At 47.5% G+C, this 24,251-nt stretch overlaps 1 protein-coding gene across 3 annotated transcripts; it reads right to left on the bottom strand.

Annotated features, from left to right (window-relative positions):
- Nucleotides 1–17,024: 17,024 nt before the first annotated feature.
- On the bottom strand, nt 17,025–20,533 carry LOC124708639 (zinc finger HIT domain-containing protein 2-like). Of its 3 annotated transcripts, XM_047240315.1 has the most exons (6): nt 20,442–20,483; nt 20,266–20,338; nt 19,819–20,157; nt 19,285–19,438; nt 18,287–18,328; nt 17,025–18,098 (listed from the first exon to the last, which is right to left on the bottom strand). In XM_047240315.1, exons 4-6 carry the CDS (start codon nt 19,406–19,408, stop codon nt 17,221–17,223), a joined length of 1,044 nt encoding a protein of 347 aa, XP_047096271.1. In that variant the 5' UTR covers nt 19,409–19,438; nt 19,819–20,157; nt 20,266–20,338; nt 20,442–20,483; the 3' UTR covers nt 17,025–17,220. The 3 variants fall into 3 exon arrangements, with proteins under 3 accessions (XP_047096271.1, XP_047096268.1, XP_047096270.1); XM_047240312.1 differs by lacking the exon at nt 19,819–20,157 and having other exon boundaries at nt 20,442–20,533; XM_047240314.1 differs by having other exon boundaries at nt 19,285–20,157.
- Between the last annotated feature and the right edge of the window lie 3,718 nt (nt 20,534–24,251).

Below are 24,251 nucleotides of genomic sequence, written 5' to 3'. Positions count from 1 at the left end.
GGCCCCACACCATAGGGCCGCGCGGCCAAGGGGGCCGCGCCGCCTAGGGTGTGGCCCCTCGTGGCCCCTCTTCGTCTCTCCTTCGGACTTCGGAAGCTTCCATGGAAAAATAGGACCCCGGGCGTTGATTTCGTCCAATTCCGAGAATATTTCGTTACTAGGATTTCTGAAACCAAAAACAGCAGAAAACAAGCAATCGGCACTTCGGCATCTTGTTAATAGGTTAGTTCCAGAAAATGCACGAATATGACATAAAGTGTGCATAAAACATGTAGATAACATCAATAATGTGGCATGGAACATAAGAAATTATCGATACGTCGGAGACGTATCAGAGGGCATGACCATGCACATACATATTATGATGAATATAGTGAGATTTAATTGGGCATTACGACAAAGTACATAGACCGCTATCCAGCATGCATCTATGCCTAAAAAGTCCACCTTCAGGTTATCATCCGAACCCCTCCAGTATTAAGTTGCTAACAACAGACAATTGCATTAAGTATTGCGCGTAATGTAATCAGTAACTACATCCTCGAACATAGCACCAATTTTTTATCCCTAGTGGCAACAACACATCCATAATCTTAGAGATTTATGTCACTTCCCTGCATTCACGGAGACATGAACCCACTATCGAGCATAAATACTCCCTCTTGGAGTTAATAGCAAAAACTTGGCCGAGCCTCTACTAATAACGGAGAGCATGCAAGATCATAAACAACACATAGATATAAATTGATAATCAACATAACATGGTATTCTCTATTCATCGGATCCCAACAAACACAACATATAGAATTACGGATAGATGATCTTGATCATGTTCGGCAGCTCACAAGACCCGACAATTAAGCACAATGAGGAGAAGACAACCATCTAGCTACTGCTATGGACCCATAGTCCAGGGGTAGACTACTCACACATCACTCCGGAGGCGACCATGGCGGCGTAGAGTCCTCCGGGAGATGATTCCCCTCTCCGGCAGGGTGCCGGAGGCGATCTCCTGATGTTGCGGTCAAAACCCACCGGCGGGCAGCGACGGGCAACACAGTAGAGCCGGGAACAACTTAGGGCTGCGGCTGGCCCTGGTCCCTCCGAGCGACGGCCCGCAAAGCCTTCTGGTCACACGTCCGATGCTGATTGCAAGGGCGTGCCACCTGACCTATACCCGGTCGGAAGGTGATGGAGATGCCTCGCTTAGTTTCCGCATGGCATACACGTAAACATTAAATACGAGCCTCGATCGGCTCTCAGGTTATCCTGTGAATCGGCTCAAGGAGCCGATCCACCCATGATTCGTACGAGGTGCACGAATATATGGTGGTCCTGCTTGATCAAGATAAAGCTAACTCGATCTACGACGATTTGGGGTTTTCACCGCATAATCGGATCATCCTACTCACGGTAGGGCCTCGCGGCCACGCACGGTGATCGTAAGCCGATCCTAAACAAGGCCTAAAAACCAACACTAGGTTGATCCCCGGAACATCCTGTTTAGGACTAGCGAACGACACCCTACGTGTCGCTGGATCCTCCCACCCTTTGTAAGGCCTAACTATTGCAGATATTAAACTAATCCTTGTAGAACAAGGAGCAACCGTAACGGATCGGATCTACTGAATAATGATCAAGCGGGGTGCCGCCCCTACACCTAAGATAGGTGTAAGGGCGGCTAGATATGCAAGGGTTGCACTACGATAGCATGTTATACGAAGAACAATGCTAACCCTAACACATCTATGATAACTACGTTGCTCGCCATCAAAAAGGCTTCAGTACGAGCAACGCATGAACAACATGAAGCTTCTGCTGCCTAGATCGCAAGATGCGATCTAGGCAGCATGATGCTTACCGGTAGAAACCCTCGAGACGAAGGAGTTGGCGATGCGCCGAGATTGATTGATTGGTTGAACGTTGGTTGTTGTTTATTCCATAAACCCTAGATACATATTTATAGTCCAGGGGACTTTCTAATTTAGGCGTGCACCTAACCGTGCACGGGTAAAACTCTAACTAACCGACACATATCCTAATATGTTACAGATACACGGGCCAACTAGCCCATACTTTGCATATAAAGGCCGATTCACATATTTCTTCCATGTATATCTTCAAGTCTATCTTGATCGCGGCCCACCTCTGACTCGGTCAAATTCTGGTGATAACACATGCCCCCCTGGTTTTGGAATTGATAATTCCAAAATCACTCTGCTATTCCTTCGTTGGGTCATGTCGTGGCAGAACCGTTGCAGTATCCTTCATCATGATGCCTTGCCTTCTCAACTTCTCCGCGTGACCTGGTAGTTCTTTTTTTTAGGCACCACTTCCTCGGAAACTGCTGTAGCATTGAATTTCCACTATATCCCCTTTTATTTAACCTCTATGAACAGTTTTCTTCCGCATCTCCTTCGCATTAGCACTCCAAAAGCCCTCCTGCGCCACCATGTCTTCTTCCTCCTCTGCTTCATCGGATCTTTCCAGCCAGTCCTCCACTTCTCGCGAGCCGACGCCGGAGTACAACCCGGCGGAGGTTCACGCGGCCAACACCCGCCGTGCCATTGCGGCCGGGGAGGAGTCTAGCCATGACTTCTCCACCTGGTCAGAGGACGACAAGTCCCTGACCGACGGGGAAAGCGACCTCCGCTTCCTCGCCGACGGGGAAACGGAGCAGGAGAGCGACGACGATCGCTTCTCCTGCGACTTCACCTCTCCTGAGGAGGAGGAGGAGGAAGAGGAGGAGGAGGAGGAGGAGGACGGCACCTCCTCCGACGAGCCGCCGGCCAAACGGTTCTGCCCCTGGCCGGGGAACCTCAGCGACTTCGACAGCGACGACGATGACGCTGACGAGGAGGACGAGGACAATGAGGGCCCGGTCGGCGGCCATTGGAGCGACGACGAGCCCGCCGGGAGCAGCGCCGACAGCGGCGACGACGGCGACGACGAGGGCAGCGACGGCCCGTAGATAGGACCTTTAGTATAGACCAGTAGTAGCAGATGGGGCAATGTATCCCCTAGTACTTTCTTTTGAGAGCAATCAGCTCTTTATGTAAGAAATCTTGTTTATCAATGAAGAACTTCTCCCAATTTGATTTTGCCGATTTCCTTTGAGCTTAATTTAGCCGATTTCCTCTCATACTGATCCTGCCGATTTGTCCTCTTAGCCAATGCTTAACGAGCCGATAGCAACGCATCGGTCCTTTAAAATCCATCCTACGATTCTTCAACTGATGACTTCGAGATCTGGTGGATAATGTGGAGTCCTCCAAAGAGCCCTTAAATTTCTCCCACCAATTTCAGCGATCCTTTCCTACGAGCACTCATCATTCTTGTGAAGAAGGTTGTAACGAAGGATTAGCCGATGGTACCCCAATCGGCTCCTAAATAGAGCACCTTTCAGGCCTGCTGCCCCCCGAGCCTTACTCAAAGCGAGGATGTCGATGAGGATGCACCAAAGCCGATCTTCTTCCCTTGAAAGCCGATATATCTTCTGTCAGCACTGCTGAACTAGTACCAGGGGTTGAAAATCCTCGACAAGAAGGTTTAGGCACCAGAATCGGCCCAAGGTAGCTGAGGAAGCTCTCATTGTGTTACTCCCTCGAGGAAGCAGAAGGCCCCACAGCTGAAGTGGACTTGGTGAAGATCCGTGCCTTGAACACGCAGCCAGTAGATCCTGTGTAGTTGTACTAGAGTCGATGGCTGCGCATCGGCTTCGTTTCTAAAGATTTTTTTTTTACTGGCCGATTTTTTTCCTATCGGCCCGAATATTTCACTGCATACATGTTTATCTGCACATGTTCATCTGATTAGGTGCCCCCCGAGCCGAATCTGCCAGGTGACTGCAGATATCGGCTTTGTGGTTAGCCAAGGCACTGTATTTGCACGTCGTCTCTGTTAGGATTCGTGTTGATTCTCATCCGCCGACGTGACCGCTGCCCAATAGATTGATGTTGAACACAAGCAGAACATGTGGTGACGATAATTTTGGCCGATTGCTGGAATCGGCCTCCATATTGATTGAAGCGTCCGATGAAGGCATTGTGCTTTTCCTTCATATACCTTTGGGGGCCGATCCCAAGGACCGGCCTCGCCATACTTGCTCATTGGTTTGTTCTTGCTACTCGGTCAGGCCGGTGGACAAAACCAGCCCAACCTCTGACTTTATCATATTGATGCGCTTGCTGTCGTCCACCTCGAGTGCATGGTGTAATCGTGGAACACTAAACTCCGTCGGAAGGACGAGCACCATGTTTGTGCCAGCCGATGTTTCATCATCGGCTTTCCTTTGCTTGGGGCGCCACTCCATTTTCCGTGGTCGACCCTCTTCGTCCAGGGTTCGCTGAACTTTCGCAGCCAGATCAGGTCGCGCCTTCCTTAGCGTATGCAAGTATAACCTTTCGGCTTCCTCCGAGCCGCGCAATCGCTGAACCCTGCGCTTTTGGGAACGGCTGAGTCCATCAGGGCACCACCTTGGCCGGTGGTACCTGTCTTCTTCTTCTCCCTCGTCTTCTGAATCCTCGAGATCTTCCATCCGAGGGGACTCAGCACGTTTGCTTCAAGGCGGGAGAGGTCCTAAGCGTTGGAACACGGACACGTTGGCTGCCTCCTTCTTCTTCTGGTTGCATTCTGGGCAATTGCCGATTGTAGGCAATCGGCTCATTCCTGAATCCCAGCAGTGTCTGAAGAAGGGACAGTCCCAGTGCCTGTCCTCGTCGTCTCGCTCCCTTGCCTTTTCCTTGGCACGGCGCTCGTGCTCCTCCTCATTGCGATCATGCCGACGATGTCTTCTGGCTTCTCTAGCCAGACGATCTCTTTCATCATCATCGCTGGATCGTCGGCGTTGGTCATATTGACTCACATACTTGCTGAGGAGGTGATCAGAGAGGGGTCGCTGATATCTTATATTCTTCACTTCTCCCTCTGTGACGTAGCGCTTGCCATCATGACGGAGCCGATCGCGTGGAGCGGCCTCCTCTGTGTCCTTGCTACGAGAGCAGCTGCCCTCGTCCTCATCCTTGCCAGCGTGGTGTCCAAGCCCTACCATGTTGATGCTGAACGATGATCCTGGCTGGCAACCTTCAGGGTAAGTGCATTCCACCATGTTAACGGCGGGAAAAGGTTGGGTGTCGACCTTCATGGCGTACTGGTTGAAAATCAGACGTCCTTGTTCTATCGCCATTTGGATCTGCTGACGCCACACCCTGCAGTCCTTGGTGGCATGGGAGAGCGAGTTATGCCATTTGCAGTATGGCTTTCCGTTCAGCTCCTGTACCATGGGGAATTTGAGACCTTCGGGTATCTTCAACTGCTTCTCCTTGAGCAGGAGGTCGAAGATTTGCTCGGTTTTGGTCACGTCAAAATCAAACCCCCCGGGCGGGCCTCGGTGGCTTTACCCATTTGCAGGACACGGGGGTTGCCCCCGAGTCCATTCAGCCACTCGCTACCTCTTGGTCTCCCGCGAAACTTCGTCTTCCTCTCGCCTCGACTAGGACTATCGCACGCTTGAATTTTTCCCGGTACAAGTCCGGGTGGCGCTGTTCATATGCCGACAGCTTCCGAACCATGTGCGCCGGTGAGGGGTAGTCTCGCTTGGGAGGCCATGTCCTTGAGCGGTGCTGCAAGGCCCGCTACCGCCAACTCGATCGCTTCCTTTTCAGTCACACGAACCGAATAACATCGGTTCCTAAGATTCCCGAAGCGGCCGGATGTATTCTGTCACGGTTTCTCCACGCTTCTGACGTATCTGTGATAGATCGGTAAGGCCAGACTCGGAAACCTCTGAGTGGTACTGCATATGGAACTGTTCTTCCAACTGCTTCCAAGTCCGGATCGACTCTGGTGGCAACGAGGTGTACCACCCGAAAGCCGATCCCGTGAGGGACTGTGAGAAGAACCTCACGCGTAGTTGATCCGACACTGAGGCCGGTCCTAGCTGTGCCAAATATCAGCCCACATGCTCGATGGAGCTGGAACCATCTGATCCACTGAATTTGGAGAAATCAGGGAGCCGATATTTAGGTGGTAGCGGGATCAATTCGTACTCGTCGGGGTACGGCTTGGAATAGCCGATTGCCCTCCTTTTCGGCACCATGCCGAACCGGTCTCTCGCATGGTACCGATCCGATCCGTCGTGCCGGGCTGCAGGAGTTGAACTCTGAAGATTCGCCGGGGTGGCGTACTTAGCCAGCCATGTTTGCTTTTCCAGCTCTGAGCCAACTGCAGGAGCTGGGCTCTGGAGGTTCATCGGGGTGGCGTACTTAGTTAGCCACGTCTGCTTTTCAAGATCTGTCGCTGACGTCCCTCCTGTTTTCCCCGGAGTCCCTGATGTTGTGGCCTGGTTTGTGAGCGCCCAGTTACCGCAATCTGGCACATACGTGCACGTGTACCCGTGAGGGATCTCCTTAGGCGCCTCATGCAAGAACTGGCAGTCACTAGGGTCACCACCGATCTTGTAGACGACGAATGCCGGTGAATTCGGCACTTCCGGTGCTGCCAACGCAAATGGCAGCGGTGGACGGGACCGGAGTGGCAACTCTCCTTGATGCGTCCCGAGAGCTGGTCCCGACGGCGAGTACCGGTGCCTCATGATCTCCTCGGATCACGCGAAGAGCGACGCGCTCCAACGTGTTTACCAGGTTCTCAGAGTGGCGGTGTAGCGAGTGAGCCACCAAGTAGTTGATCTCCTGCCGCAGGGACCTGGTGCGTTCTTCTGACGGGGCAGAGAGGTCTATCCCATCGAGCGCACCGTCAGGCGAGAACCCCTTCCATCTGATGCCATGGGAACGGGTTCTGTGAAAAGAGCCGATGAGATCGGCCTCGAGGATAGCTTTGACCTCGTCATACTTCTTCTTGAGCTCGTCGGTCAGATCCTCGTACGTGACTGGCGTGCCGTCCGCCATCTCAGATGTAGATGATTGTCCCACCGGGCGTGCCAGAATGTGTTGCGGTCAAAACCCACCGGCGGGCAGCGACGGGCAACACAGTAGAGCCGGGAACAACTTAGGGCTGCGGCTGGCCCTGGTCCCTCCGAGCGACGGCCCGCAAAGCCTTCTCGGTCACACGTCCGATGCCGATTGCAAGGGCGTGCCACCTGACCTATACCTGGTCGGGAAGGTGATGGAGATGCCTCGCTTAGTTTCCTCGCATGGCATACACGTAAACATTAAATACGAGCCTCGATCGGCTCTCGAGTTATCCCGTGAATCGGCTCAAGGAGCCGATCCACCCATGATTCGTACGAGGTGCACGAATATATGGTGGTCCTGCTTGATCAAGATAAAGCTAACTCGATCTACGATGATTTGGGGTTTTCACCGCATAATCGGATCGTCCTACTCACGGTAGGGCCTCGCGGCCACGCACGGTGATCGTAAGCCGATCCTAAACAAGGCCTAAAAACCAACACTAGGTTGATCCCCGGAACATCCTGTTTAGGACTAGCGAACGACACCCTACGTGCCGCTGGATCCTCCCACCCTTTGTAAGGCCTAACTATTGCAGATATTAAACTAATCCTTGTAGAACAAGGAGCAACCGTAACGGATCGGATCTACTGAATAATGATCAAGCGGGGTGCCGCCCCTACACCTAAGATAGGTGTAAGGGCGGCTAGATATGCAAGGGTTGCACTACGATAGCATGTTATACGAAGAACAATGCTAACCCTAACACATCTATGATAACTACGTTGCTCGCCATCAAAAAGGCTTCGATACGAGCAACGCATGAACAACATGAAGCTCGCTGCCTAGATCGCAAGATGCGATCTAGGCAGCATGATGCTTACCGGTAGAAACCCTCGAGACGAAGGAGTTGGCGATGCGCCGAGATTGATTGATTGGTTGAACGTTGGTTGTTGTTTATTCCATAAACCCTAGATACATATTTATAGTCCAGGGGACTTTCTAATTTAGGCGTGCACCTAACCGTGCACGGGTAAAACTCTAACTAACCGACACATATCCTAATATGTTACAGATACACGGGCCAACTAGCCCATACTTTGCATATAAAGGCCGATTCACATATTTCTTCCATGTATATCTTCAAGTCTATCTTGATCGCGGCCCACCTCTGACTCGGTCAAATTCTGGTGATAACACCTGAATCCCCCGAGATGGGATTGGCGGCGGCGGCGTCTCTGGAAGGTTTTCCGTATCGTGGCTCTCGGTACTGGGGGTTTCGAGACGAAGGCTATTTGTAGGCGGAAGGGCAGGTCAAGGGGCGTCACGAGGGGCCCACACCATAGGTCGGCGCGGCCAGGGCTTGGGCCGCGCCGCCCTGTGGTTTGGCCACCTCGTGGCCCCACTTCGTTGACTCTTCGGTCTTCTGGAAGCTTCGTGGCAAAATAGGACCCTGGGCGTTGATTTCGTCCAATTCCGAGAATATTTCCTTACTAGGATTTCTGAAACCAAAAACAGCAGAAAACAGCAACAGGCACTTCGGCATCTTGTTAATAGGTTAGTTCCAGAAAATGCACAAATATGACATAAAGTGTGCATAAAACATGTAGATATCATCAATAATGTGGCATGGAACATAAGAAATTATCGATACGTCGGAGACGTATCAGAGGGCATTGCCGAGGAGTACCCTCGACAGCGGCGCACTAATAAAATTTCTACTCTGATGCGTGAAGATGGCTCTAAGTGTGAGGTTCAGGGGGAGATCAAAGGTATGGTTCAGTGTTTTTATGAACAACTTTTTTCTTCCGAAACGTGAACGTGTGCCTCAGTGGATGCAGTGCTTGATTCTATTCCCACCAAGATCACATCGGATATGAATGCTGATTTGTGTAAGCCATATACGGATGGGGAAATTGAGACTGCCTGTTCCAAATGGGACCCACGAAAGCGCCGGGACCAGATGGTTTTCCGGCGTTGTTCTACCAAACTCACTGGGATTTTTTCAAGACGGAAATCTGTAATGCAGTGAGATGTTTTCTGGGCGGAGGAGAGATTCCAGAGGGTTTATGTGACTCCATCATAGTCCTAATCCCTAAAGTTGCCAAGCCGAAACACCTCAAGAATTTCCGCCCTATCAGCTTGTGCAATGTCCTCTATAAGATCGCCTCCAAAGTTCTGGCAAATAGGTTGAAAGTTATCCTCCCGGCTGTGATTTCTGAACAGCAAAGCGCTTTTGTTCCCGGAAGGTTAATTACTGACAATGCCTTGATTGCCTTCGAGTGTTTGCATACCATCCGTAATCAGACGTCCAAGAAGAAACCTTTCTTTGCCCTCAAAATTGATATGCTGAAGGCATAAGATAGAGTGGAGTGGAATTATCTCCATGGATGTTTATGCAAACTCGGTTTTGACCCCAGGTGGATCCAATCAGTGATGCGATGTGTTATCTGTGTAAGGTATGCAGTTCGGGTAAATGGCGAACTCACCGAACCAGTGGTTCCTTCTAGGGGCATTCGTCAAGGAGATCCAATTAGCTCTTATTTATTTCTTCTTTGCACCGAAGGCTTGTCATGTTTACTGCGACAAAGGGAGGACCAAGGTGAGCTCTATGGTATTCACAATGGTCACTTGGTCCACCTATATCTCATCTTTTGTTCGCAGATGATAGCATTTTCTTTGCTAGAAGCGATATTAAGAGTGTGGATGCTCTTACTGAAACTCTCAAGATTTACTGTCAGGGATCGGGGCAGAAAATCAACTTGGAGAAATCTTCTGTCTTTTTTTGGTCCAAGCTGTGTTGACTAGGTGAAGAATGCTGTTAAAACTCGGTTGGGTGTACAAAGTGAGGCTCTTAATGACTTCTACCTAGGTATGCCGACTTCAGTGGGGCGTTCTCCAACGACAACTTTCAATTTCTTATATGACAAGATCTGGAAGTGCATCAATGGACTAAATGATAGACCAATGTCAAGGGCAGGTCATGAAGCTTTGATCAAGACGGTTATTCAGGCTATTCCAGCCTTTGTCATGAGTTGTTTCCAGCTCCCTCTTACCACATGTGATAAAATGAAGTCAATCATTGCAAATAGATGGTGGGGAGAAGAGGATGGTAAAAAGAAGATTCATTGGAGATCTTGGGCTTGGCTGTCGACTCCAAAAGGACTTGGGGGCATGGGTTTTCGAGACCTTGCTCTTTTTAATCAAGCATTGTTGGCTAAACAAGGGTGGCGGCTGCTCACTAAGCTTGAATCTCTGTGCTCTCGTGTGTTAAAGGGAAGATACTTCCCAGACACAGACTTTTGGCATGCTCCAAAACCGAGATCCTCCTCATATACCTGGAGGAGTATTTTGCATGGAAGGGACCTGTTGGTTCAAGGGTTGCGTTGGGGCATTGGTGATGGTAGGACTGTCAAGATTCAAAGTGACAACTGGGTCCCACGGTATCCGCCTGAAATTCTGAAACCTACTTCACCGATCCCAGCCAACGCAACTGTTCATTTCCTGCTGGATGATGTGTCGAAGGGCTGGTGCGAGGAGACGGTTCGGGCCTTCTTCAGCTCCTCTGTAGCGGAACAGATTCTGAAAATTCCGATCGCTCGTCATGATCGTGAGGATTTCATTTGCTGGCCGTTTACCAAGCATGGCATCTATACAGTTAAGTCGGCGTATAACCTTGCCCGCTCCTCCAAGTTCTTTGAATCGCAGAGTAAGACGGGCAGAGGGTCTGCGTCGAGCGAGAGGAGATGGAGAAGAACTGGAAGCTTGTGTGGAAAGTCAAGGCCCCGGGAAAAATGAAAATTCATCTATAGCGTCTTGCTCATAACTGTTTGCCGAGTGGCGTGTAGCTTTGTAAGCGTCAAGTGCCAGAGACTGGTCCATGCATTTTCTGTGGGAGATTGGAAGGCATCGAGCACTCGCTTATGTCTTGCCAGTTTGCTCAGTTCGTGTTTAGGGAAGTCAAACAATCGGTACATCTTAAGCTGGCACGCAAACATTTTGTTTCCCAGCGACAGTGGCTGTTTGATTTCCTAGCAAGGTCTAATGAGTTGCAAGCAACTACTTTGGCTGTGGGTTTTTGGCACATCTGGGAAGCGCGTAATGAAGCTAGGGAGACAGGTGGTAAACCAAATCCTTCCCGTACGTGTGCTAAAATCCTCGCCTATGTGGATTTGATCAAGTCGCATCTCTTCAAGCAAGTTCCGACTACTAGGTGTGAATCCGTCTAGCAAGCTCCGAAATGGACTCTACCGCCGTCGGGTTTTGTGTTGGTGAACTCGGATGCAGTGATTTTTGAGTCCTCAGATGCTATGGGAGTAGGGGTCATTATTCGAAATGGCGAGGGAATGTGTCTGGTGTCCTGTCGGCAACAGTTCACCGGTCTTCAGCCTCCTGAGTTCGCCGAGGCTCTGGCCCTTTGTCGCGCCGTCTCTCTTGCACATGAGGAGGGTTTTGACAAGGCCATCTTCGCGAGCGAGTGCCTTTCCCTGGTGCAGCGTCTCAACACCTCGAGCTTAGATAGATCATCTGTTGGAGTGGTGGTTGAAGATATCAAAGCAATGGCGAGGGTGTTTATCTCGGCTTCTTTTACTCATGTGAAGCGAAGTCTGAATGAAGCAGCACATATTTTAGCTAAGTCTTGTGTTAATGTAAACTCTAGTGAGGTTTTTCGTTCTGTCCCGGATTGCATTCGGAGAACCATTTGTATTGATATGATATAATCAATAAAGTGTTGTTTCTGTCCAACAAAAAAAAACATATTATCGCAAGTAGGGGTTGTGCCTCTTCCGGTGCAAACCTTTTGATATTTAGGTCGTTTTTAAGTTCTTTTTTTCTTTGGTCTTGTAGGCTGGGGCGAGTCTCAGACTTTTCTTCCTGTTTCTCATGTACCTTAAGGGCATAAACAATGGTTGATAAGACCGTTTTATCTTAATTCCGCCATGTAATGTAGATATACCTTATTTTTAGTCTTATCTCTAGTAATGAGATATCCGCAAATATGTCGTGAGAGAGATTGTTGCTAAGATATCATCTCTTATTTAAGAGATGTGCATATGCAGCTTCCCTACATCAAGTGAAGGTTCAGAGAAAAAATGAAATCTTCTCATCACATCACGATGCATCAACAGGTGATGTAATGACATGCTAAACTGAATTATGCTGTTACAATGTAGTGCTACAAAGAACTTGCCTTGCAGTCATATGCACAAGGGGAGACACTCAGAATATCAGATGCAGATGAGTGAGTGATAAACAAGTTAACATCAGTTTGATCAAAGCAAACATCAAGTGAAGGTGCGGAATATAAGGCCCAGACAATACGTTCAATTATCTTTAATCCTTCACTGATTACAGATCATAAACTGCCTATCTTGCAGATTGGGTTGTCCTTTAGCACTGGAGATATTTGACAGCCTAAAAAAAATTTAGATGATCATGACAGAACTACAACGAAGACGATCAGAGAAATTGTACAGAAAAAAGCCACGAAAAATTGAATGCCTAGGAGGAATATGCTAGTTCAAGACAATGAAGAGTTTCCAACTAATCACACAGTGTAAGACAAGAGGTGGTATAGCAATGAACAGAAAAAAGGTGGAACAATGAGAAGAACCATTCAAAGTCAGCATAGAGAGTACTGACAGTACTTTAATGTTGCTGCAAACCATAGTCTGAGATACAATCATCTAAACAGTAACAGGATGAAAAGAGGTTCTGAAGTGCAGTCCAACATGAAACAGAACTCAACATAAAGTCCAACACTGCCTTCAGCCATCAAGCTTGCCTGAAGACGCCTAACCTCTCCCAGATCCACGTCCATAAGTTCCCTGTCCTTTGGTTTTACGAGCACTCTCCAAATCTATGAAAATCAGCTGACTTTCCGATGATCTTCACTTCAATGGTCAGCTTGTTCCTAAAAGTCCAAAATTCCCAGCATTGAACTTCAAATCAAAACCAAACTAAATAAAGATCAAGCAAGACCTTGAGCAAGTGTGAGGAAATCCCAAGTTCCAGCAAGGTTCAAGACTACTAAATTACTACATATTGCTTTGGTTCATCGTAACAGAAAGAAGAAGAACCTAAACACTACTATATTTCTCCAAGATTTGTGGAACTCTCAATCTAAAAGAAAAAGAACCTTAACACTAGTAACACATGAACAGGGGATCTGAATCAGTGTGCTGCAATTTAGAAGTCAAATACAAATGACAAATGGATTATAACATACCTAAAACGGTAAAGCACCCTTCAGTTGACATAATGGTGGTATAGGCCCCTACATCTGAAAGGGAAGCAATATAATTAGATTAAAGTTTTACCAAAGGTCAAATATAATGGGTACAGATATATCACAAGCATCATTACTGACCAGATGGTAACGTTGCAGAAAGTTCCGAATGTCCTCTGAAGATACTGCATAACCGTATTTGCCTAAAACACCATGAAGAAGACCAACTGCACACAAACGGCCATTTACTACTGGTGATCCCGAACACCCCTTGGGACATTGCACTCCGGGAAGCTCCAACAACCGCATTCCATAACGATAAGGATTTGTCCTTGTCAAAGTGTTGTAGCGCCTTTCAGGATATGATGATTTTGCCCAATACGTCGAATCACTGCGGAGTGCTGGCCATGACTGTAGTAGGACATCCTCGCTGTCGGGCGCTGTCATTTCATCGATAGGAATAAGCCCATGATTCATCACACAAGGGAAATTCTGGTTACTGGCTGCATCGTCGATCATCACTGCGTCATCTGCGACTTCGAGAGCCAACAAGTCCAGCTGTGAATCTATGGCGATAACTGTGGCATTCGTGTAGGTCCTCCTCATAGCTCCAATGTCCTGACCAGGTCCAGCTGTACTGAGCAGACGTCTCTCCTGATGGATGCACAGAACGTCAAAGCGAAACGCCGCATTCAGATCATCACATGCATTGGTGATTACAGCCCTGTGAGCAAACACTGGTCTAATGATATGAGCTACGGTGAGGATCAGCATCCTGCCTTGGCTTCTCCGCACTGCAAACCCAGTCGCTGTGCGTATCTCATCTTTTGTCCATGAATCATCTAGAGGCTTTGATGGCTCCAGATGCTTTGAGGATGACGCTACGTCTTTTCCTTTGGAGCTTGACGAGGCCACATTTGTGTTTCTCTTTGGATCATCCTTTAACAATAGCCTACTAAGTGCAGCCCTGCCATCTCTACTTGGGTATGCGTCATCCAAGGCACGTGCTCGAACAAAGAAGATTGCATTGGAGGTCGCAGAGGCAACGAACTGATGTGCAAAAGTGGACAGAATGTGCGGAGCCGGAGCTTCTGGTTGGGCTTCCATCAACTCCAGACACGGATCAAAGAGACGGGACTACACAGCTCGCCCCCAATGCGCGCGAGGCCTCCGCCAAATCTGCCCCGAGCCGCGCGCGCGCGACAAGTGACTCGCCGGGGAACACCTCCGAACGCTGGCCGCGCGCGCCGTCCAAGCCAACGAAGACACGGACTGATCAAACACAGAGACAGGACGAAATTATCAGACACGCGGGGGGAGCAGGAGCGAGCGAGGACTAGGCGGCGGTCGAGACAGATAGACACCTCCGTGTTCAGTACCTTAGATCAGAAAAGCCTCCGGAAACTCCTCAGAAGCAGTGACGCTAGCTCCAGTTCGCCCCCCGCTGCGAGGCCCCCGGCGAATCAAATCTAGCGCGGCGGCGAGGTGATCGGCGAGGAACTCCTCCGAAAGCTGATCCAAGGAAGAGGAGACGAGATTATCAGATACAGGGAAGTAGAAACGGAGCTCCTGGAGGAAGCCCACGAACGAGGGAACGGCGGAGCGGAACGAGGGAACGGCAGAGCAAACCTCACCTTCGCCTCCGCTCGCCGGCGTCGCGTCGCCCCGGTGCCGGTGGGCGGTAGCCGCGCGCTAGGGTTTTGGCCTATTGGGGTTGTCTCTCCTCTTCTCGAAACTCCGGGGAGAGAGAGGAGGGAGGGGGGAATGGCTCTGCTCGGTCTGGGAGACGGCGGGGATTTTGAAATTTTGGGTGTGGGGATTGGAGGAAAGATTTGTTGTGGCCACACACAGGAAGCTTCGTGAAGGCTGTGTACTAGGACGCGAAACGCTTGCGTGTGCGCTCCGCTGGACCCACCTGTCAGGGGCAAGACCGAAGCAGGCCCACGAGCTCACAAGGAACAGTGTACGTGTGTGTGTGGCTTTGCAATTGCAAGCAGTTTGTGTTCATTGATCGGCTCCAAACGTGAATTCCTATATGGGGCAGAAGCAGTAATCACAAGGATATACTATAAAAAAGAAGCTTCATTTATTCGTGTTGCTTTACTTGTTTTCGTCAAATGGAGCAAGCAATTTCGTGTGAGAGATTGTCACGTCATGATTGCCCTGATGAACCAAGAAGATCATTTTTGAAAAACAAAGATGTAAGTTTGATCAAGTTTTTTACAAAAAGAATTAACAAGGAAAATATAAAATAAATATCATCAAATAAATATTCATATAATACCTATAATTTGTTGATACAATCTTTTAAAAGTTTGATCAAATTTATTTACCTTGACTTCAAAAAAGGGCTTATATAAAAGCGGAGAGAGCATTAACTAGCAAGAAATGTTGTTAATAAAATAATACAATTTTGTGAGCACATATGAGGGTGAGGGCAGTTCATCATGACTTGTGACTTGTGAGGCACACCCGTATTTTCACAATTATAGAGTATAGGTTCTCCGAAATGGAACTACTTTTGCTGATATAGAGACCGGCCGTTCCCCTCCTCCCAGGCATAGGCGTCTAGGATTTGTCCCCTGCCGTCGGTGTCGTAGCCGTTCTGCCTTGCCTCTGTGGCCTCTAGGCCATGGAGACCGGGTGGCCCTAGGCCCCCACTGGCGGGAGGGCTCCGTTTTACCTGTTTTAGGGTTTGTGTTTGGTGGGGCAACGCTCAGGTGGTGGTGGCGGTATATCTTCCAATAAGGTCTCCTTGACTTGTGCCTATATCGATGGTGATGTCAAGAAGTTTATGGGAGTGGCGTGGTCTTCATGGGCTTCTTCTGGCTGTGAGGATCTTCAATCGTCAAGGAGCTTTATCCACAATTCATCCTTCTATTTCGTCTTCGGGGTGAATGCGGTCTTCTTGACCCATTCGGCAACTTCCCGACCACAACCAACAACATCAGGCTGGCCCAGGAGATGCGGCAGGGTCGGCTCGCCGTCGACACGGTCTGGAGTTGAAGATGAAAGGCTTCTCAAGAATCTCGATGTAACTTTTTGTTTTTCTTGAGATGCTTTGTACTCTTTGTTGTTTTTTTTAATGTCATGCAAAAAAATGAAAGTATTTAACTGTTTTTAATTAAAATCGCAAGCTAATTAATACATCTACAAAAAAAGATATCAGCATTTATATTAGGGAAAATTTGCCACGGGACATCGTTATTTTGTGGCGTTTGCCAAAACACACCGCCCGATTATGTCTTTGCCAGGTACCATTACAATTATGTGGTACATTTGCCAGAACACACCACCTACCTTAAAACAGAAAGTTTTGCCCTTTGTCTTCAAAACCAATCATCACAGTCAAAAGAGCAAAATGTTCCCTTTTTAGCCAGGTGGTGTGTTCTGACAAATGTACCACAGAATTGTAATGGTACCTGGCAATGACACAATTGAGCGGTGTGTTTTGGCAAACACCACAAAATAACAATGTCCTGTTGCAAATTTTCCCTTTATATTAAGATTAACACAGTCAAGCAAATTAAACTGAAAACATGGGGTCAACCGTGCTGATAATGAAAATCTCATTAAAAGAAAGAAGTGAATGAAAAAGAAGCATGAAGCAGGTATCCTGTGTGACGTATTTTATGTTTCATGGAGTACTAACAATCGCTCTGTTAGTATGTATTACAGTAGAACTTAATTGTCCAGAAAGACCCTTCTGTGTTATTTCAGGCATCAAACTCTATCAAAGTGAAGTTTAAAGCTACAAAATAGCGTCGGACATTGCCACTGATTTTCGGCACAATACTTCACTATGAAACAGTTTATTTTAAAACTGAAAAGTAGCTGTCACAGGTAGCATCTTAATATGTCTGATATTCGCTTTGATAATATGATCAAGCTGGACGCTTTAATATTAGAACTTCAGAACTGTATAAACTGTCATAGCTTTGAAAGATCATAATTTATACAGTTCAGCCACTGCACAGGAAGGTGAAGAAAGGCACACAAAGATCAAATGATACAGTTGCGGTACCAAAAGGATAACTAGGCAACAGACTATGGTATTCCAGGTCTAGGGATGCATTCATATGCTTACACCTCCTCAATAAGAACCTTGGATTGCCGGTTGCCCTTTCTACCAGCCTTCCTCAGGCCGCTTCTATTATCCAGCTCCTCAAGAGATGCTTTCTGCACCTCAACGAGGTGAGCCAATGATGGCCAGGTATCAGCTGGCTGCTCATGAGACCAGCAGGTAATGAAGAACAGCTTCCTATCCGCGGCACGGAGCTTTTGGGAGCTCTGAGCCCTCTCAGTCTTGCCCACCTTCTCTTCCTTGAGCATGCTCTCACCAGCTTGAATGAGCCTGCGGAAGTCACACAATGCACAGACAAGCGCATTGCCTCCTAAGGAGAGGATGGTGATGATATCGTCCACGAGTCCTATTGCAAACCTGAAACCTCCGGTGTGCCTGTAATCTGGGGAGCATGTCTCCTCTATGCAGGTCGTGAGCGATTCAGATACTGTCTCAGGTTTAGCATCCTCCCCCATTACTTTCGACATAGACAAGGCAACAGTTGAAGCACCGAAAGGATCAGAGTGCCAATCACCATTGTAGAGGCGCAGCGTGAAGCAGTAACTGTAGAGAATATCAACCAGGTGAACAGTTAGCAGAGGAGACGGCTCTGCCCTGGTTAGCTGTTTGAGTGATGGGAGAGGAGATTCTGGCCCTTCTGGTATTTCACTGGTGATAGATTCTGACGCAGCCGTTGGATCTGATAAAGTAGTGACATCTGTACTTACTTCTTTGATAAGCTGACTCCCATCATGGCTAAGAGAGATCGATTTAGCAGCAGGATTTTTCCACCATGGTGTCCATGGTTGGATCATCTTACTGAGTTCACCTGAGGCCAGCGCTTGACGAAATCGTTTCATTTCATCATCAGAAAGGTCTTCAAGATTTATCCCATCACCTGTTCGGTAGAAAGAATAAGCACTCAATACAGAACCTAACAAACATGACAAGATTTACTGGTTCAAACAAACATCTAAACCATACTCAAACATTGCAATATGAACAAGATTGTTTAAAGAACCTATCATAGTGTTTCAAGAAGCTTTTATTAAAATTATCAAGGAATCAGGAATAAATATAGCATACCAGAAATGACTTTTTGGATAAGCTCCTCTGAAAACATTGACTCTGCAAGGTAAAAAATGCTTAGCATTGTGGAAGTGAAATAATTGCTGGTATAAAAAACAAATACATGATTAATTATCTACTATGTAAGTTATGGTTTACCCATAATCACCCAAAAGAGGTACGAAATGAATTCCCCAAAAGTCAGATCCAACTAACAGATACCTACAGTCATATCCACTAGGTGTGTTAAACTGAATTATACACCAAAAGCAGTCCAGGACCGAGATTTACCATCTGAGAAGCTATTATACAAATCCAAATTCCACCATGTACCAGAAAAGTAAGATCCCACCACGTATCACAAAATAAGGAAGAGGAGCATCTTTCTCCTACGGTACAAATTAATTCAATTTTTGCCCATTAACCTTAATTTACACTATTTTGTGTGATAGAATACAACTATCTGGCAAACGCAGCCTGCAACCAATATTTTGTAGCGTGCAACTATTACAACCAGATGTAAGCACCAAACAGAAATTGTACCATATGCCAACTAAACATGTCAGATGGATAAGCTATCATCTAGTTTGCCACTAGTGATCTATAGACGACAACATAATAAAAAGAACTTGGCCAAGCCTCTCAAAGCAATAAAAATGCAAGTTAGAATTCTTAACTGAAAACATATAGTGCAACATTATAAGCCTCCATGCCAATCACTAACAAGTTTGAGAGGAAATGGTATGCCTAAAGAAATCATAATTTTGCAGCACTGAAAAAACTAGAAGATGATTCGAAGAGCTTCTACTTGACCACAAAACCTAAAACAATATTTCAAGAAAGCTTAGAGATAATCATATGTGTTGAAGCAATAGTTGACAGCCATTGAAAGCCTCAAAAGGAGTGACATGCACATCTAAAGTGCAGAAGACTGCGAAATGGAGTGCATGTGCATAAAGCAAAGGATACACTACTGTCTATGGCTATGAAAACAGAATCGTGCGCAGCAAACATACCATCTTCACCATCGGACTCCGTTTCATCTTCCAAGTGGAACCGTTTGAGTATATCGAGCATCTGCCTTCTTGATTCATCTTCAGGCTGAATCTGCTTAAGCTCCTCCGTAACATTCTCACGCATGAACAATTCAGTGCATTGATTACTATGCCCCTATTAAAGAAGAGGCAAACAATGTATTAGAAACAACATCAGGCAATAAGACCCTTTCATGCAAAGCTAACTGCAAACACAGTCAAACACCAATCATCCACAGTACCGACGTGCATACAAAAGCAGAACATACTTCCACACCTTATCGAGAAGGAAAACAGAATTTATCTCATAAGTGAAGTGAAATGAATGAAAATCACGGCTGTCAGCAGCACAATAATGCAGTATAACCCCATACAACAAGCCTGGTTCAACTGGATGTACCTACAGGAAGTATTTTCTTCAAACTAACTAATGAACAGACTCAAATAGATCCATTCAGATCAGCAAGCAGATGTGAGGTACGATACCTAAATGTATGTGACAAAATTTTCACCCACCTCTGAATTTCTATGGGATTGCTCCTCTAATTTTACAAATGGAACTTGCTAAGATCTAGTATGGCACCAGGTATTGATGTTGTAGCGTGACCTACTGCAACCTTTTTCAGGAATTCGCACCAGACTAAGCAAAGAAACAACTCCCCCAGCCACTGAAGATGACAAGAAAGAGCAGACATTCAACAGTTAACTAACTATCTCCCCGTTTTTTTCGTTTTAGCAACAAGAGTACAAGATGGTATGGCAAGCAGCAAGAGTACAAGACGGTTGTCAGAAAACTATCCTGAGTATCGCTTCCTCCAAAAGCTCACAACTGCACTGCGGCAATTCGACGAACACCTGGTGGGCATAACCGAATCATAGAGCGAAAATTTCATGAACGCTGTTCCACGAGCTTTCAGGCAGACAACGCGCACGGAGAGCACAATGAAAGGGAGGAGAGCGCACCTTGTAGCACGTGAGCGAGCAGTAGCGGGAGTTGCAGCGTGGGCATGTGTACTGCGCGAACTGCTTCTGGCATCTGCGCAAGCAACACGGACGCAAGCGAATGTCAGTCACGAAGATTGCACAAGACCAGGGGAGAGGAAAACGTAGGGAGAGAGTGGGGGTCGGTGAGGACGCACACTCGGCAGATGACTCTGGTTTCGGCGAAGGAGGAGGACGCGGCGGAGGCGGCTGCGGCCGCGTCCTCAGAGACCAGGACGTCCCTCTCCATAAAGCGCGCGCGGTGGCTTCTCGTGCTCTTCTCGCTCGCTAGCCGGCGCGCGCGGGTGTTTCGGGTGTGGGTTTCCGGCGAGCGGCGCGGCCGGGGACCGGAGCTTTCTCGAAGCTGCTACCGGAAGCGGACTGCGCTGGGATGCAAATGCAGACAATGACGACGCTTGGAGGGCCGTAAGGTGGGCAATTTAGGAGAAAACGGGCCGTGGCGTGCTGTGATGTTGGGCTTGAGCCTTTTTTTTTTTTTTGCAAAGATGGAGAACCTCATCGACTTCCTCACACTAGTAGCTTAGATCATGTACAATGTGATTACAAAAGTATTTTTTAGGGTTGTCACGTTAGATTTCTACTTAGTTAAAGGAGAAAGAATGGGAAAAAAAGAGAAGATTATCTTTCGCCTAGCTAAGAGTGATTTCTTGAAAAATAGTACAAGACTTTTTTCTTTATTGCATCATATATCTTCCTTTATCAACATAATTTCCTATTACAAATTTATTAAATTGTATTCAACTGCTATGAATGACAATAAGAGATCGCTGTACAAGTTATATCTATTGTCCTCTTTAGATAATGTGGATGTCAAGGAAGATGTGACTTCCTCTACAAATGTACTGTAAGACTTGCACTACTGAGTGAGTAACAAGAGGATGAGAGAGCCCCTCCCCCAACCCCAAGCGCTTCGACCGCTCCAGGTTGAGGCGGCCACCCACACCTACCATGCCACGGCCCTGCGGTTCGGGTCCCTCACTCCGGAGCTCCTCGCAAGCGCGGCCAGGCGCGTGCGGTCTGGCGGCCTGCCGACGCCTGTGCCCCCTTCAATGGCGCATGCCGCATCGGTGCCTGCTGTGTCGCCATCAAGTTCTCCCGCGCAGCCTGCTACCTCAAGCAGCGCGGCCGGGATGGGCGAGATCTGGTCCGCGTGCCCCGAATTCCTGCCGCCACCGCCTCCCCTTAGGCCTGGGGATAGGCCTCAGCTCTTCGCCTCGGTGGAGGAGCAGATCCTTCCTCCCCGCGGCAAGGTGAGTACTGAGATGCCTCGGCTACATGTGTAAACAAAAGAGAAGAGGGATGATCTACCTTGCTGGTAGAGATAACGTCCTTCATGGGAGCCGCTCTTTGAAAGTCCGTTTGACAAGGGGGTTAGAGTGCCCACTACCATTCGTTGACAACAACAAACACCTCTCAAAACTTTACTTTTATGCTCTCTATATGATTTCAAAACTTGAAAAGCTCTAGCACATGATTTAATCTCTCGCTTCCTCTCGCGAAGGGCCTTTCTTTTACTTTATGTTGAGTCAGTTTACCTACTTCCTTCTATCTTAGAAGCAGACACTTGTGTCAACTGTGTGCATTGATTCTTACATGCTTGCTTATTGCATTCATCATATTGCTTTGTGTTGACAATTATCCATGAGATATACATGTTGAAAGTTGAAAGCAATTGCTGAAACTTAAATCTTCCTTTGTGTTGCTTCAAAACCTTCTATTAAGAATCTATTGCTTTATGAGTTAACTCTTATGCAAGACTTTTTGATGCTTGTCTTGAAAGTACTATTCATGAAAAGTTTTTGCTATATGATTCAGTTGTTTAGTCATTATCTTTTTGTTAGCAAACTATAGATCATGGCTTTGAGTCACTTCATTCATCTCATATGCTTTACAATAGTATTGATCAAGATTATGTTGGTAGCATGTCACTCCAGAAATTATTCTTTTTATCGTTTACCTACTCGAGGGCGAGTAGGAACTAAGCTTGGGGATGATTGATACGTCTCCAACGTATCTATAATTTCTTATGTTCCATGCTAGTTTTATGACAATACCTACATGTTTTGCTCATACTTTATATCATTTTTATGCATTTTCCGGGACTAACCTATTAACAAGATGCCGAAGCGCCAGCTCTCGTTTTCTGCTGTTTTTGGTTTCAGAAATTCTACACAGGAAATAATCTCGGAATTGGACCCCACGAAGACAGAAGTCAATATTTTGCCGAGGTGGACCCAGAGAGCCAGAGAAGGGCCAGAGGGGGCCAAGGGGGCCCACACCATAGGAGGGCGCGGCCCACCCCTCTGCCGCGCCACCAGGTGGGGAGGGCACCCTAGGGCCCCTCCGAGGCCGCCCTTCTGCCTATATATTCTCCCAGATGCGAAAACCCTAAAAAGTCAAGTCATATTCCACGAAAAGAGTTCCGTAGCCGCCACCATCGCGAAGACAAGTTTCGGGGGACAGAATCTCTGTTTCGGCACGCCGCCGGGACGGGGAATTGCCCCCGGAGTCATCTCCATGGACTCCATCGCCATCTTCATCGCCGTTGCTGTCTCCCATGATGAGGAGGGAGTAGTTCTCCCCCGAGGCTGAGGGCTCTACCGATAGCTATGTGGTTCATCTCTCTCCCATGGTGTGATCTTTATGTGATCATGAGCTTTGTAATCTAGTTGAATATGTAGATGTTACTCTTGTCTATTATGCACTCTAGAGGTTACTTTAATATGAACTCCGGAGTTACTCTCCACTGTGTGATGGTGACAGTGTGCGCATCGTGTGTGATTCCTTTATGACGTTGTGGAGCTTGTTTACTCCGGCTTGAGGTGTGCTTTTGCAGCCCTACATAATGAATGGTGTTTGTTATCCAACAAGAGAGTGTTTGAGAGTAGCATTTATTTATTCAATTTTGTGATCATTGTTGAGAGTGTCCACTAGTGGAAGTATGATCCCTAGGCCTTTTTTCTAAACATTGAAACACCGTTTCCAACAAGTTCTGCTACATGTTCGCTTGCTGCCATTTTTATTTCAGATTGCAATTACTACTTATAATCATCCATATTACTTGTATTTCACTATCTCTTCGCCGAACTAGTGCACCTATACATCTGACAAGTGTATTAGGTGTGTTGGGGACACAAGAGACTTCTTATATCTTAATTGCAGGGTTGCTTGAGAGGGATATCTTTGACCTCTACCTCCCTGAGTTCAATAAACCTTGGGTGATTCACTTAAGGAAAACTTGTTGCTGTTCTACAAACCTCTGCTCTTGGAGGCCCAACACTGTCTACAGGAATAGAAGCGTTCGTAGACATCAGTCGTACGACTGATAGGTCCTTACGTTGTGCCCGTGTCCCTGTGACAGGGAGAATATGAGTTTCTGCTCTTTAGTAGAAGGCGTCGGCGTGGGACTTTCCAGTAGCCTTTTCTTGAACCACCCTGTGAAGCAGGAGTTGTGCTCTTTGGTAACGTCCCCCATTTTCCTCGGCCGGCCTAGGTCGATGAACTTCTGCTCGATTAAGCTTTTGTGCTCCTCCACCCAAGGGCTGACCAATTCTATGTGTTGTAGCACGACTCGGTGTGCCCTGTCAAAGTCGGCGCGTCGACCAGCGATGCCGACATGCATTGCGCGGTAGCCCTCATGGTGACCAAACCCTACGAGCCTGCCGACGTGCTCCCTGGTGGGCAGACCGACATCCTCGTTCTCGGTGCTTAGGTAGTTCTAGCAGAAGAAGATGCACTCGTAGGTGAGAAAGCCATTGGCTATGTGATACGTCTCAAACGTATCTATAATTTCTTATGTTCCATGCTTGTTTTATGACAATACCTACATGTTTTGTTCACACTTTATGATGATTTTATGCGTTGTCCGGAACTAACCTATTGACGAGATGCCGAAGTGCCAGTTCCTGTTTTCGGTTGTTTTTGATTTCAGAAATCCTAGTAAGGAA

Source organism: Lolium rigidum, chromosome 4 (genome assembly GCF_022539505.1).
Source record: "Lolium rigidum isolate FL_2022 chromosome 4, APGP_CSIRO_Lrig_0.1, whole genome shotgun sequence".
Lineage (NCBI taxonomy): Eukaryota > Viridiplantae > Streptophyta > Magnoliopsida > Poales > Poaceae > Lolium > Lolium rigidum.
This window is presented reverse-complemented; position numbering and strand designations above follow the sequence as displayed.

Coding starts and splice junctions, on each gene's coding strand:
- LOC124708639 (XM_047240312.1), bottom strand. CDS start 20,533: ATGGAGAGGGACGTCCTGGTCTCTGAGGACGCGGCCGCAGCCGCCTCC. Junction 19,439..20,265: donor GCTCGCTCACGTGCTACAAG/GTGCGCTCTCCT, acceptor CTTCTTTAATAG/GGGCATAGTAATCAATGCAC. Junction 18,099..18,286: donor TATCCAAAAAGTCATTTCTG/GTATGCTATATT, acceptor TCTACCGAACAG/GTGATGGGATAAATCTTGAA.